This window comes from Petromyzon marinus, chromosome 18, assembly GCF_048934315.1.
Source record: "Petromyzon marinus isolate PM22_M1 ecotype Great Lakes invasive population chromosome 18, UKy_Petmar_22M1.pri1.0, whole genome shotgun sequence".
In the NCBI taxonomy this organism is placed as follows: Eukaryota; Metazoa; Chordata; class Hyperoartia; order Petromyzontiformes; family Petromyzontidae; genus Petromyzon; species Petromyzon marinus.
This window is the reverse complement of record NC_133684.1, coordinates 10,770,215-10,785,466: the sequence shown is the minus strand read 5'-3', so window position 1 is coordinate 10,785,466 and position 15,252 is coordinate 10,770,215. Positions and strand designations below refer to the sequence as shown.

General features: G+C 45.2%; 1 protein-coding gene across 1 annotated transcript in view; it reads left to right on the top strand.

Moving 5' to 3' along the window:
- LOC116943508 (neurobeachin-like) overlaps positions 1–15,252 on the top strand; it is a 529,072-nt gene that overhangs the window by 420,600 nt on the left and 93,220 nt on the right. The window contains exons 26-28 of the mRNA XM_076067757.1: positions 8,863–9,077; positions 10,624–10,751; positions 12,808–12,909. Coding sequence (XP_075923872.1) covers positions 8,863–9,077; positions 10,624–10,751; positions 12,808–12,909 — 445 coding nt within the window. The remainder of the gene's footprint in view (positions 1–8,862; positions 9,078–10,623; positions 10,752–12,807; positions 12,910–15,252) is intronic.

Sequence of the window (15,252 nt, the reverse complement as noted above, 5' to 3'; positions counted from 1 at the left end):
TTATTTTCCGTCCTCTCCTCGTTAAATCATATTTACATCTCTGTAATTTATTTAATGTGTGTGTGTGTGCGCGTATGTGAACCTCGTAATTTCTCATTACATTGAGAAATTGAAATCGGCTTTAAAGTGCACTTAATTGTCATTCAAAACGTGCCCCCTCTGTATGGCCACAACTCTCTCAATGTTAGCTCTCGTCAGTTTCCTGTCAGTCGTGAAAAAGTAGGAAACGGGAGTCTGCGTGTAATCGAGTGCCAACAATTGATACCGAGTTGGCTCATCTGAGATCAATGCCCACCGGGGCAAGACGAATGGGAGTGGAGCAAAAGTCGCGTCGGAAAAGTTTACTCGGCAACAACAGTGGACGGTTTGTTTTCAGCAGTGTCACGCCTCCACTTTGCTGCCTGAAACAGTGGCCTCCATTGTGTATTGTATAATTAATACTCAACATTGCAACGTTCATATGTCCATATTATCTCGTCATGGGTGCTGCGTTATATTCCCTGCTACCGTCAAAGCAAACTTGCACGCACTCTTGCTGTGATTCACGAATCGAGGCGCAAGTGTAATATATTGCCGCTGAGGTGATATCAGCTCGCCTCGAAAGTTCAATTTCTGTTGTGCTTAATTGTTCATTGCTATCCATGCACATGCGCATGCATGCGTGGGAATCATAATGAGAAACCATGCATTTGTAACAGAATTGCTTTACAATTATTTGGCATTACTATTTCAGTGCGTCATTTAACCCACTTAAAAGCCAATAATGGCGCAATGGCTTGTGCCTGCACATGTATGCATAAGTCTGAGAATTATTATTTAGCACTATCTTCGATAACTAAGCCCCTTTACCCACCCTGCTTCCTCACCCCCCCCCCCTCCGCCTCACCCAACGCCAGCCCATCCAGCCCATGCCACCCTCATCTCCTTTGCATTCCAGCACGATGCTTACATTAAACCTTTCCTATTCCCATAAGATGCCCCCATCCGGTGGACATGGATTGCACGTCTCTGTTGATTAAACTGTAATTGACCCTATGGCAGTGTGTGTACTTTGTCTTGCAGTAGTTCCTGCTGCACAACTATTTCAATTTGTGGGTTCACTGGCAACCTTGATACAATTAAGCTAGGAATATTATACCGTGGAAACGAAAATTGCACTCTTCGTGTTTACAAGACTCTGGCTCATCAATTATTTTGACGAGTTTTTTTTTTTACTGTCAACCTTAATCAGAGGCGATGCACTCTCACCACGTAGCAGGTAGACTGCATGCGGTTTGCATGAATATGTGACAATGGCCCTTGTGTAACCATGAGACATTCAACGATCCAACCCAAGTGCTTCGATTAATAATTTTCGTCACAATTTAGCATCACGGTCCAATCAGAAGAATCGAGACTTTTTTGTTACACTTTTTACTGTCTCATTTGTATTGTTTGTTGGGGTTCCCTCCCACTTCCGTGCTTGTTTAGATGCCTGCGTCTTCAACTGAAAGGGTGTACATTTTGATTTAAAGCTTTCGTGACTGCAGGGATTCATATTCTTGGTTCTTTCGGTAAAGTCACGTAGAAGGGAAACAATAAAATAATAAAAATATGAAACAATTAAATTCTCACGACGTTTCGACTGCAACACAAGCAATCATCATCAGGTGTGAAAACCACAGCAAGAAAATTTGACAAAAGTGGCACCACGCAGAGCGAATTGGCAGTTATTCGAAACGTCGTGAGAATTGTATTGTTTTATATTTTTTATTATTTTATTGTTTCCCTTCTACGTGACTTTACTGAAAGCGTGTGTTACAATGGGTGCATTGGTGCCTCATTGCATAGCGCATGTGTACGCATTGAATGTTTTAGATACCTAACAGTGCACTCTTATACATGCAAGGTTCTATGTCAGTGGTGGGAGAGGCAGTATTTTTTTCAAAACTACTCTACATCTTTTACGTACATAAAAGATGTAGAGTGCTCGTTATATTCTCCCTGGAAGGATGCGAGGCGAGACAAGAGTGGAGCCCCAACCTTTCCGTTGTGAGTCGGATACCCTAAGCACAGCGCACCACCCGACGGGATCACGTGTTTCTTCTTACCTGTGTTAGCAACAACTGCAGTGGGATGTTTAGAAAAGTGAGTCCGTTTCATTTTCTTTCCTCCGCTGACCCAACGCTCTGTTCTTCATGACACCTCATGCATATTAAGTTCATGAATTATTCAGTGACAAAGTCCACAAAATGAATTTAGCATTCATCCATGTATAGTCATACCTATGCATGCAGAATATGTACACACACACACACCTGTCAGTCTGCATGGGTGACTGAAACAGTGTGTTGCAAGTGTCGCTGTGTACAGCTCACATGAGTGTGTATGTTCCCTTGGTCATATGAGAGCGTCTTGCATGTCCCCCCGGTTATGTATTCCTCAGCCTTGTGTGCACATTCGTGCTTAGTTTGTACGCGTGCTTGTGTGCACACTTGCCCGTTGTGTGCCGTCACTGTGAAAGCAGAGCATTCTGTTGACGTGCGCGCCTTCGTCCACACGGTGTACGCAACGCGTTGCACTGCGAATTAATTTCGAGGCGCATTATGTAAATTTAGAATACATTTTCAACCATAAAAGTTCAGCTTAATTTTGTACACGGTTCCCACGTGCATTTTATTCACTGCTCTGAATAATATATACACGCATTTCTTTTAAAACTCTTTGAATTAATAACAGCAAAGGTGGCAGTGGGGGCCCAGGGGCCAGAGGCTCCAGTATCAGAACAGAGGAAGTTGCTCTTTGATCCTGGGTTCAGGCCCGAGGCAGGGAAGCTATATAATAAAAATTGCCCTCTATCTAAAACTGCTTCTACGTACGTAATGTTTAAGAGTTTCAAGGTGTAAGCGTTGACAATTGCCTCAAATGATGTTGTCTTCACACTTAAATTGGACACAGGTTGCTGCATCGTGCATCGACGGTAATCACGGCCGTAGTTTTCGCTCGTTGTGTCATCGTCAGAGATGAGAAGCTCGACTGGCTGGATTGGGCTGAAAAGCGGTGTCATTTTGAGGTTGTCACTTTTTTTGCAGGGGGATATTCCATTGAGGGTTGCGTTTACGTTGTGCGTCCTTTTAATCACGTGTATCGCTTGGGCAGGGCACGTGGCAAGGAGGGGGGGGGGACGATGGCCGGTGGTCAAGAGTAGTGGTGGATTGGCAGCCAACGGCTGCAACGTGTCCGAGATGACATCTCCTGTGGTGATGCAGCGATGAGATCAGCTCGTCGGGTGTACTCGCTCGGCGTGTTGTTTCGTTTAGAGTATTTGGCTGCTTACTCTTTGGTTCTTTCGGTAAAGTCACGTAGGTATCAAATAAAATCAATCACGACGTTTATATTTCAACACAAGCAATCATCATCAGGTGGGAAAGCCACAGCAAGGAAAATCTTTTTTTTTTGCTGAAGTGGGAGAGAGATGCCGTGGTAAGAGGTTATATAGGTTCATAGTTCATAGTTCCATTTATTTGGTATAGCCCTGTGAGCCATTCGGGTCTTGAATCGGGTGCAACCGCAACAAACAAAAAACAAAAACACGAACAAGAAAACATCTTAAAGTGATTATGTGACTGTGCAAAGAGAAAATCTAGGGAAAAAAACATCAAAATATTCCTGAAATAGCACCGTACACCAACGTCGTGTGCAAAAATCCCAGTGGGATGCAAGTCAAATAACAACAACAACAACCACAAGACAACTAAGATGTAGGCCATCAGTTTATAGGTAAGAGAGGGGGGAGGGGCGAGAGGGGGCGCTGCGTGGACGCTAGGAGAGGGACGTGAAGCTGGACGGGGGGAATTGGTGCGGGGCCTGAAGTGGGGGGCCGAGAGAGCTGGGGATGCGGGGGGGTGGAAGTTAACTCGGAAAAATAGACTAGTACCCGGCAGATATGATAGGCAGCAATCGAAACGTCGTGATTTAATTTATTTTATACCTACGTGACTTTACCGAAAGAACCAGAGTATGGATTCCTGCAGTCACGAAAACTTCAAATCAAGATTGTTTGGCTGCTGTAAATGTCCACACTTGAAGCAACTTTGTGGAGCTATCATTTGTGGCCAGGTCGCTTCTGGAAAAGAGCTACGTAGCTGAGTGCGGCCTTACCTGGTAAAATAGAACCATGAAGGATGGCGACTACTTGGGGAGGCCTTCATCCAACGGTGGATTCATCATATCCTCAACGATGATGATAACGATTTATCACGGTGCTTTCTTTCGTATAGCACCGGGATGTGGAAATCACGCATCCCATCGCAGTCTTTGACAATACGTTGGCATGTTAACCGCGGTGTTCTGGATATACTCTCATGGCAGCCTAGCGGGAATGTACGACCTTTTTTCTCTTAGAATTGAAGTGAAGCGTTGTTGAGCAAGGTTGGCACAGCCAACGAGGTCCAAGTGTATCGGTGTTTTTTCAGCATTTACTGTAGGTACCCATATTTGTATTCGTAATAATTCATTTCCATTCATAAACCAATGATTTACAACTATCATTTAACATTGTGGACTTTTTTCCGTGGTTATTATTTATACATTATTCTGTAAAATTGTTAGATCCTGATTATTGATTACTCTGATTACTCGATTTTCTTTTATTTACCTGATCAGAAGACTTGCATATATACATCAGTGCAATTGTATCCTGATGTTGGTGAAGCCAAAGTAGGGTATCTCAGCACATACTAGAGTTTAATTAAAATGCGTGCAACTCGTTGCTTGACCTGGGCTGGCAATCTAGTTTCTGCATTCCTGAAGCAGAGGCCACGATCCTCATAAGATGTGCCACAAAGTGTTACAGAGTTTAGTGACCCAGAAAACGCAATGGGGGCTGAGTCGACTCTTCAACGAAATTTGAACCCGTAACTTCCTTTTTGTCAGTCAAGCGCTTCCAGCCGCAGTTCCATCCAGCCAGATTCTTTACACAAGCTTGCTCTTTGCAGTTGCTCTTTTATATTAAGCCTTCATTTATTGAGGCCAAGTGAGGCGTTCGTGGGCGTCGAGTTCACCAGAGAATATTGTTATTAATTAACAGAACATTATCCGCCCGTGCAGTAGTAATAAGGCATTTTATATATATGTGATTAAACTTGGATTGGATCCAGGGATTGAGCACTGCTTTAAAATAATACCCACAGCTTTGTAGAGTCAGAAGCATCGTATGACAAATGCGTATCCAGTCGTGCGTGCACCTATCTTCGCAGGCAATCAATGCGTGGCTTTTTGGGAGATGTTCATTATCATAGTTTTATTCCAGGATGTATGAGACGTTACTATGGGTTCATAAATCAACCAATTTAGCATAGCACAATGGCCAAGGGAAATAGGTATTAAACGTGGTTGAATTATATGGCGCATCCTGTGTGGCCACTTGCGACCCTCTGCATTACTGTGCAGGATGCAAATATACCAGGCTAAGGGCGGTCTGAGAGCAGGACGATGCATTGAGACGCTTGTGTGTATGCATGTTGAACTTCTTTCACACCGTACGTAGCCAACCATGCTAATCAGAGGTGCGAGCATTAAAGCTTCCGATCACCATGGCTGTGTGGCACAGAGGATTCCACGCCGTGATTACAATACAGACAAGTCTGATTTGATTCCAAGTCGAGGGCAAGTTTTGTTTCGTATTATCATTATTTTTCTTCTTCTGCTTCATTTTTGCCCCTTATGATAATAATTGACCGATGTAATGTTAATTGGGTTAAAGTATAAGATATTGAATTTGAATATTTATGGCCAGAAATGGTTGATGAGAGTAAATTAGTGAACAGAAGCAGTGCAAGATTGTGACCAGCGCATGATTCTTATCATTGGATATACCAGCTTGGTTATGTTTAAGCTCTGATGGTTGTCATTTACAGGTTTGAAATGGAGTTTCGCTCTTGCATAGTTTGATCGGGGGCTGAACGTCTGTGCTGTACAAGTTTGCAATGCCGTGAATTTAACTGCAGCATTCACATTCCACTCGAAAACGCCGTACGAACTCGCTCTACCCTTGTTCCTCCGCCAAACAATTAACTCGCATTTAGTGCTCTCATCAGTACCATCATCTTCCTCCTCTCATCCCGTTTCTACCGAAAAATGTCCTGACGTGTGTGGGACACTAGTTTCACACTCGAGACGCATTGTCAACGACTCGGTATCAACCGTTGACCCTTTAATGGTGATGGATGTCTTCCTTAAGTCTTAACTGCTTCTGCCATTGCATTATCATGATGAGTACGTCGCTTCAATGTCACCGCGGGGAAACTCACCTTGCGCATCCAAGAATGATTGCAAGCAACGCATTTGTAAGGATGCAGCATTGCTGTGAAGTTCGCTTGAACTTGTTATCAAGATAGAACCACACACCATTCGATGCAATGGTGCCAAATAACATCACCGACAAGATACTGGACATAGCGGAAAGCCAAACTCCCCTCTGTTCAAATTCTTTGGGTCTTTCGGTAAAATCACGTAGATAGGTTCAAAATAATAAAAAATAAAATAAAGAAGAGCCCCACCCCCCCCCCCCCTTTTGTTTTCCTCCTGATGACGGTCGTTTATGTTGTGATCTAAACGTCGTAATTTTTTGTTTATTTTATTTTTTATTAAATTGAACCTATCTACGTGACTTTACCGAAAGACCCCAAGAATGGGAATTCCTGCAGTCACGAAAGCTTTAAGTCAATATTTTTCCCTCTGTTCAAATTAAGAGTTGTGTGCTTGTACCTCCAAAGGCAGCGGCACCGAGTTATTTGTGGAAATTCCATTAGTCCTTGACAGGGACCAGCCTATCCATAACGCTACCACCGATAACCTTTTACACGTGAATTCACACTTTATTGACCGTGGAGAAGTGAAAGACCGAGTTGACTCTGGGATGTTGATTAGCATGGTTGACTACGTACGGCTCAAAAGACGTTCAATATACGTACACGCATGCTCTTAAGCGCAACAGCTCCATCTGGCCGCGTGTTCACTGGAATTGCTCTCGGCTTAATGAGATGTCTGTGTGTGACGTCAGCTAAAATATGCGCTGGAAATGCAGAGGTGGTGAGCTTTGGTGTTGGAGCTGCAAGGCAGAGATCAGCATATCTGTGTAATTTAATATCACCAATCCATCGATACTCAATTTAATAAGGCTTTTCATAAAAGAGGATAATAGAAGATCTCATGTTGAGATGTATTAAATCAGTATCCGTAACATTCTATTGTGTGTTTTATATATTGCAATGATGTATCCCTAACATTAGGGTTTTAATATAGTGTTATTGAATAAGAAAATACAAGCTAAGCATATTTTTCATACAGTAGAATGGGATGCAAGCGAAAGGTGGTTACTTAATGCACATTTAAAAAGCGAATGGTGGTCATGTAAGACGTTGGTTATGCAGATCTTTTTCCTCACAGCACCATGATTATTTGTATGTTCATTCTATAGCTGCAAAATCTGTAGTGTTGGTGTGGTGTACACCTCTGTGCTTTGAGCCTTATCCTTGTTGCAACTGTTTAGTGTCCCCCCCCCCCACGTAAAAAATATATATTGCTCAACATATCCTGAAGGCTGCTGAGAAGCCATTTCTCATTCCATAAAATGAATAATGCATTGATGACATACGTTGTCCTGTGGCTGGGGACTGTGAACAGGAGATGAACACCATCCCATGCTCCTTGGAGCAGGAAACCACTTTGATTTGTTAATGTATGTTAATCAGAGGTCCTAGCAGCTAAATGTGCGTTGCCGTGGCAACTTTATCATCATCGTCATCTTGCTTGAACCAAATCATTGTGCAGATAGCTGTTGTGTCCTTTGCAAAAGGCCTGGCCTATATGGCAGTCTAAAAACAAATACGATTTTTTTTTTAATATGACAAGGATTTACTACATTGCATCAGAGGGAATGGCATCTGTTTGAATTCTGCGCTGAAGTAAGCACCGTCTTCCCATTACAGCGTTATCCCGGAATCATAAACACACTCCCTGGGGCTGTAAAATAAAAAGGGCCTCCGTTGGTGAGCAGTGAGTAAAAAAGTAATTGCGTCCGAGTATGGCTGCCGCTGCCTTGAAGCTTGACCTAATCAAATCTCGGGCGTCGTTCGGAGTTGGAACTTTTCTCTCCTGCTTTCTTTTCCATCCCAGTTATGTTTCTGTCGTGCCCTGCGTGTGATCTCACGAGACTAAACATTTTTTTTCCGTTCCAAACACTGGCAGCTATCAGTGCTCCATGCCGCTTTAGAAAACGACCTCGGGAGAATGTGAAAGAACTATGCCTCCTTTCCACAACATGTGGGGCGGCCTATTCTGTATGTCCTGGAAAGAGTGTTCCTTGAATATCAGTGGCTCAAATGCGACTTCATAATCCTCAGAGCTGACATGTGCCAATTTAAGGGATACATCGGTTTTACTACGATACATTTGTTTGTGTGGTCATCGGCGACTGGGCTGTGAACGTCACTCACTACACTTGAATGCTCGACATAATCCCGTGCACGTGCTCCGATTTAAACCTGGCATTGCAGTGGGGCTAGTTCTATACGTTGACCCGGCATTTTAATCCCCTGCGTAGCCAAACCACCTGAGCGTTGGGGGGGGGGGGATGGTGGGAAAAATGGCGGGTGGGATAGATGGCTGGCTTGAAGATGAGATGCAAGGATGGATGGAGAAAGACATGCAATTATAGAGGGATAATACACGGATGGGATGGGGGAATGGATGGAGGGATGGTTGGATGGAGGGCAGGAGGAATGGATTGGGAAAGTAATGTAGAGAGGAATGGATGGAGGGCTGAAGGGATAGATGGAGGAATTTTTTGAGGGAGAGATGGATGGAGGGAAGATAGATTTAATCTCGTGTGTGTTTGCGCACGGCCTGTGCACAGGGCGAGGTGGAGAGCATGGAGCCGACGCAGGGCATGTCGGTGGAGACGGCCGTGGGCTTCCTGCAGCGCCTTATGGCCATGGTGGACGTGCTGGTGCTCGCCTCCTCGCTGAACTTCAGCGAGATCGAGGCCGAGAAGAACATGTCCTCCGGGGGGCTCCTGCGTCAATGTCTGCGGCTCAGTGAGAGGCGCCCTCCCACACCCGTGTCACACCCATCACGCAACACCCGTGTCTTCTCTCCCCCACCGTTTGTGTGTTTGTGTGTGCGCGACGGTCGGAGCCCGATTGATTGGCTCGGTCCACCGGTGGAGCGAGGGTTGCCAATAGCAGCCGCGATGCCCCGATTCCCCTCGGCGGTCCTTCCTCTGCTGTTGCTGCTTGGCTGCGGGATGGGATGCCTTCTAGTCCACCCTGACAATTTGGGCCAAAAGCCTGGACATGGATGTGGTACAATGACATTTGCAGAATCCCCTCCTCTTTGTGGAATTCCACAGAGCGCGGCACAAACTTCTACACGTGTATGGCGATACGTCTGCGTGCTCTCGTAGGTTTTGGTAATGTTGCGCTTCCTTGGCGCCAGTACTAAGTGAGTGTTGAACATCTCAAGTTTCACTGGTGGGGACCAGTAACTCCATAGGACTAACACCTCTATTCATTGTATTGTCCCTAAAAGGGATGACGGGCTAAGTTGAACCCCCTATTGGGGTTTGAACTCGTAGTTTCCCGTTTGTTGAGCCGAGCACGTTTAATCAGAGGACTAACTTTTTTTTCCTTCAAATGTTGCAATTTACATAGCAACGTAAACACCTTTTCACAATCACTCGTTCCTTCTCGCACAGCATAGATGAGCAGCAGAGTCTCAACGCTCGGCCGAGCGTGGACACTGTTGCTCGGTTTCCGTGGATGCAGTGGTGAAGGCCCTTTGCGTGTTATGAGTTGACCCACACCTCCACAGTATTGCGTTGCCCATTGCTAAACCTTAGCACATGGGGACAGCCATTGAAGGTTGACGGAGATGGAGGAGGTCAGGGTCGGTGTGTTGATTTACGAAGCCCACAGAGAATATTGGCAACTCCTTTCGCAGTGGAAAATCATATTTCATCCTGTAATAAACACGTAACCTGGAACTACGTGTCAGCACCATATATAACGCTTGAAATCTATTAGCAATTACCTGGAAGCCACCTTCTATGGGATATAAATGTTTTAATGTGGATGCTGTTGTATATAAATGGGGATTCTGGTTGGTGTCCTTTATTTAAAAATGAATATCCACTTGCAATTCGATGGTGTAATTTTTCAAACCTGTGGACAATTACATCGCCACTGGCGAGACAAAGGTGGCCGGGCGTGGTGCTGGCCACCCACCTCCTCGTATGCCTTGCCGGCCTTAATAGGTGCTCGCTAACAGCACTTTTCCCAACAGTCTGTTAAGGATATATGGGGGGTCTTTATCTGGTGTGTGTGTGGGAGCAGTAGTGTAGTGGTCAGCGAGCTGTCCTATGAACCCAAAAACCCGGGTACGATTTCTTCTCACAGCCAACAACGGTAACGATTATGAGAACCGGTCCTGGGCCCTCCCCTCGGTCGATTCAGCCTTAAATGAGTACCTGGTGTGCCCACCTTCATAGGTGCTTCTCGCCAACAGCGCTTGTCCCAACCGTCTGTTAAGGCTACACGGGGGATCTTCGTGTTCGCGTGCGTGTTGGTATCATCGTGCGCCCAGTTTGCTGCGTGGCCGTGCGGAACTGCCTGGACTGCCGGTCGCGGCAGCGAGGTCGCGGCGGCCTCACCCGGACCAAGTCGCAGGAGACGGTGCACAGCCTCGTGGGCATGGCCCAGAGCTCGCTCAAGGTACCGCAACGCGGCTCACGGGCCACGCCTCTGCCAGGGGCGGCGACGTGGCCGAGTTCTCCCGCCCGTTCGTTGCGAGAGGGGTCGCGGTTCGAGAACCCAGCGGCCCGCCCTTATTAATACTGCGCATGCATTAGTGCCGTTCGCTTCGCGGTGGGAGTTCAAGAAACTCGTGACATTCTAAAGAGAGGAGAGGACCACGTGTGCTGGTGTCACGGTCCAAGTTTGATTGGTTACTCGCAAATTATGAGGACAGCCCCATATTGGCAGACTAATACCCATTTGCAGGTAGATCTTGTGCTGCCACACGGGAACTGCTGACACTGACGTTCCCATTGACTAGACCGCAGCAGGGCATTGGAATTGTTCTTACCTACTAATGATGTGAATGAAGCAGTTATAACATTTCATCTTCAAACGACGCTGCATGATCGAGATCAAGAGGAATAGGTCATCGGTGCCACCATACCTCTTGCTCATTCCCTTCTCAAGGAGTCCGTGTCTTTGTACAGTTTAACTTCAACCTCCGTGGATACTCTGCTCTGCAAGTGAAATCACCACATTTGGCTGTATTAATTGGTGACCACTTAAGTGCAATTCCTGTGGCTGCCTTTGTAACAAGCCATCCTCTGTTCTCCCCATCACAACCCTTATTTTCCGGGTTATGTCCACGAACTTACTCGCCAACTTGTATTCTGAATTCCCAAGTTGCTTACCTCTCGAACACACCAATGCTTCTTTTGAGTTAATTTCTCAGAGTCCACTGACCTGTAAAACAAAAAAACAGACATTATTTAGATACCGGCATATTTACATAATAGTGCAACCAAAAGGCTTTGTGTAGTCTGTAAATAAATTAATACATCTTCACGTTTAATCATAATTGTGTGATGCTCTTCCCCAGTGCCTCCCGTGATGTTTTTGCCATGTGGGATTGCATCGTGCCGCACCATTTGAGTTCATCGAATGTTTAAATGACGTTGCATCCCTACGCTGTGCAACAAAATGTGCGCGTGAATATCTTGTAAATACTGGGGGGGGGGGGAAAGAGGAAGGACATTCTCTCGTGGCTGCATTCAGTGGGGAAGTATCAGGTGTAGAAGGCGACAGTGCCAGAGACAACAGCAGCAGCATGTCAGGGGAGAATGACGACCCTTCCTTGAGACAAACGGAAGCAATGTGAACCTTCGAAATGCAGCGGATGCATTGAAGGCATCCATTGAGCTCGCCCCGAGGCCGTGATTTGGCTATCAGTCATGGACATTGACTTACGAGTTTCTACACAAAGCGAGAACAAAAAGAGGCAGACTCCCGGTGCAGTCAAGCAAATAGATTTTTTTCCACGTACGAGCGCTTAATGTGCCAATTATTATGGTTTCAGCTCGCCAGTAAATTTAAGAACAATTCTCTCAACCACATTTAACAATTGGTTACGACGTCTCTCTTCAAACTGTCGGGTATATTCAGGAAATCCCAGGAAATAGAATTACCATGTCATCTTACACGACTTTTTTAAATTGGTGTGATGTACGTTTATATATTGAATTTATTTTGCACCGTACGTAGCCAATCTTGACTACACAAACTGATGACCACACAAATTCTGCCAGATCATTACTTGTGGCCTAACCAAAACAAATCTATTATGAATCATAATATTGACTGGGAAAGTGTTAAGAGACAGTCATTTCTAAGAGAAGAGGAAAGATGTAATCCTCGCAGCGGCTTTTGGCTACAAATGCGGTCACTCTTTGCTCGCTTTCAGATGCGCCCCGATATTAGGAAGCCACTGGAGCTATGCACTTTGAAATCTAGATTGAAAACTCATTCTGTAGAAATGCTTTTTGTGTTTAGCTTGTTTGTCCTTACCCCGCACCTCCGATCACCACGGTTGGCTACGTAAGGTGCGAAAGAAGTTCAACATGCATACACGCGTACGTAAGCCCGGACCAGAATAGGGGCGGGGAGACGGCGGGGAGATGGCAGGGAGTGCCGCTGGCCAAGTGACATCGGCGTTGCGCCGCTGTGCGCCGTGACTCGTCGTGTCGTTGTGCAGAGCCCGGTGGAGAGCAGCTGCATCTCCCCGGTGAAGGACACGGACCGATTGCTGCAGGATGTGGACATTGGCCGTCTGCGTGCCGTCGTCTTCCGTGATGTGGTAGGGCAGCGTGCGGCGGGCGGCACACACGGCAACACAGCGAGAGGCACTCTCCGTTTGGCGCGGCATGTGGCAGGCCAGCGCAAGCCGAGTGTGATTGGAAAGTACAGTATGTAGCCAGGCATTGAAATGGGCTGGCGAGCGAGGTGGAGAATGTAGTTGGACACAACAACAAAGGTAGATGTCGGTTATAGGTGTATTGTTCCCAGTTCGTTTCGTCTGCGGCACGTCTTCAGATGAAGAATCCATTCGGAGCAATGTATCACCCCCCCCCCCCCCATAACAGAGAACAAACTGCAGAAGGAGATATCACAGAACTGCTTCTGAAAAATCTTCGCGTGACTCCTTATCACTCGGGGGCAGCACTTCTCATCTGCCATGTGATTGTTTGCCATGTGACAATAAAACGAATATTAATTCCCAGAGCTAGATTTTAGCGTACTTAAGTGCAAACCCAAATTTAGCATAATGGTAGTTTTTGTCTGTGCAGTCAGTTGTGACCAAGCTTAGATAACCAACTTACTACACAGTTAAGAACCTGGTTTAATCATAGATGGCTGTCCAGATTTGAGCCCGGGATATGAGCATTTGATACCTGCTTGGCGCTTTGACCTTTGAGCCACTCGGCCACCCGGCCACCGAAAATGCTTTACTTGGAAATATTATGGAATTTTCAAAGCAGTTTATGAACTCTCTTTTATTTAACATGTACATGAATCACCGTGCATGTGTGTGTGTTGACTGCAAAATGGAGACATCTGAAAAACTTCAGCGTTATCTGGAATTTTCCACTTTGAACAATCGCTTGTGGGGAAATCATTTTTATATCGACAATAAAGTTACTCGTGCTGTGAATAGTTTCAGTTTTTTTTTTCTTTTTCAAACGGGGATTGAAGCCTTGAAACAGAGGGACAGGGGGAGAGCATTCGGCTTCAAGGAAACTGGCTATAAAAGTATCAACGGTTTCATCAAGGCCAGTCGAGCTTTCTTACTCAGGCCACAGACTTTTCGATTACCCCATCGTAGCATTACTACGCCCAGGATCGGCACAGATTGTGCTTCTCAATATGCGGCCCCCGGGCTTGGCACGTTCTGCGCAGCCGAAACGCGCCACTCTGATCGAATGGGAACCAATCCTTCTTGTCCGAACGCTAATGTGCTATTTGTGGAATGTAAATAATAATAATGATGATAAAGAGGGGAAGAGTGGACTAAGATTAAGTGTCCCTCTGATCCCATTTGTATTGGGTGCCATTGTCAACGGACTGCCCTGGTTAGAATGCTGTTATGTCTTATATATATTTAATATATCATTATCTGTAGTGTATTCACCAGTTGCTTCGTCAATATAGTAATTGGTAAGTCAATGCAAACTGGGAATCATCTTTGATGCAAAAAGGATTTATGTTATACAAATTTTGAATCAACATTCTCACATCATAATTAATTAACCAATAGTGTATTTGTATTTGAAGTCCCTTTGTGAAGAATACGTTTTAGTTTTTAACTTGAAACTCATTAAGGGTTAGCATAAAAAAACACATTTTACATGAACACGTACACACTTATGACATATACACCACCAACATGTCCTCTGTTTTACGCTGCTCCTATTTACGTTCATCATAACGTTTGCCAACATAATTAGGGAACGTAATTCTATATAAAATGCATTCATTCTCACTACAACAGAGCCCCCCTCGCCAGCTGTCAGGCCTCAGTGTCTACAACATCGCAGCCTTACTGCGAACTGTACCACGTCGCCTTACCGGTAACTGCACCACCGCGCGCTTTTAGATATGCGCTGCAACAGGATAAAATCAATCCGCGACAGAAAGAATGACAAATTATGTTAAATTTTCTCGGCCCAGAGCGCTTTTGCAGCCGTCTGGAACGCGCTTCCTTCCAATGTTAGGAAGCCACTGTAGAGCGATGCGATTTGAAATAATCTCGAGTGAAAACTGACTTGTTTAGAACCGTCTTTGCGTGTTTAGTTGTTGTCCTTCACCCGCAATCTCCGATTAGCACGGTTGGCTGTGTACGATGCAAAGGAAGTTCAACATACAGTACATACTGGATACTCTACTACTCATAGCATTCTAGAAATGGGGCACAATGGACACAGTGTGTTTATTAATGTGGTGTGGTTAATTTTTTGTTATCGTTTATCTCAATAACTAAATCTTGTAACTAAATCATTTATGAACACTGATGTTAAAAAAGCACTCGGCTTTTCCAGAGTTGAAGTTTTCACTGTTTGCAAATTACTTGTCTTTGTGCAATTAACACGAGTCATGCCAACCAGGGACCATTTCCCGTTAACTACCTCGCCAGGTATACAGG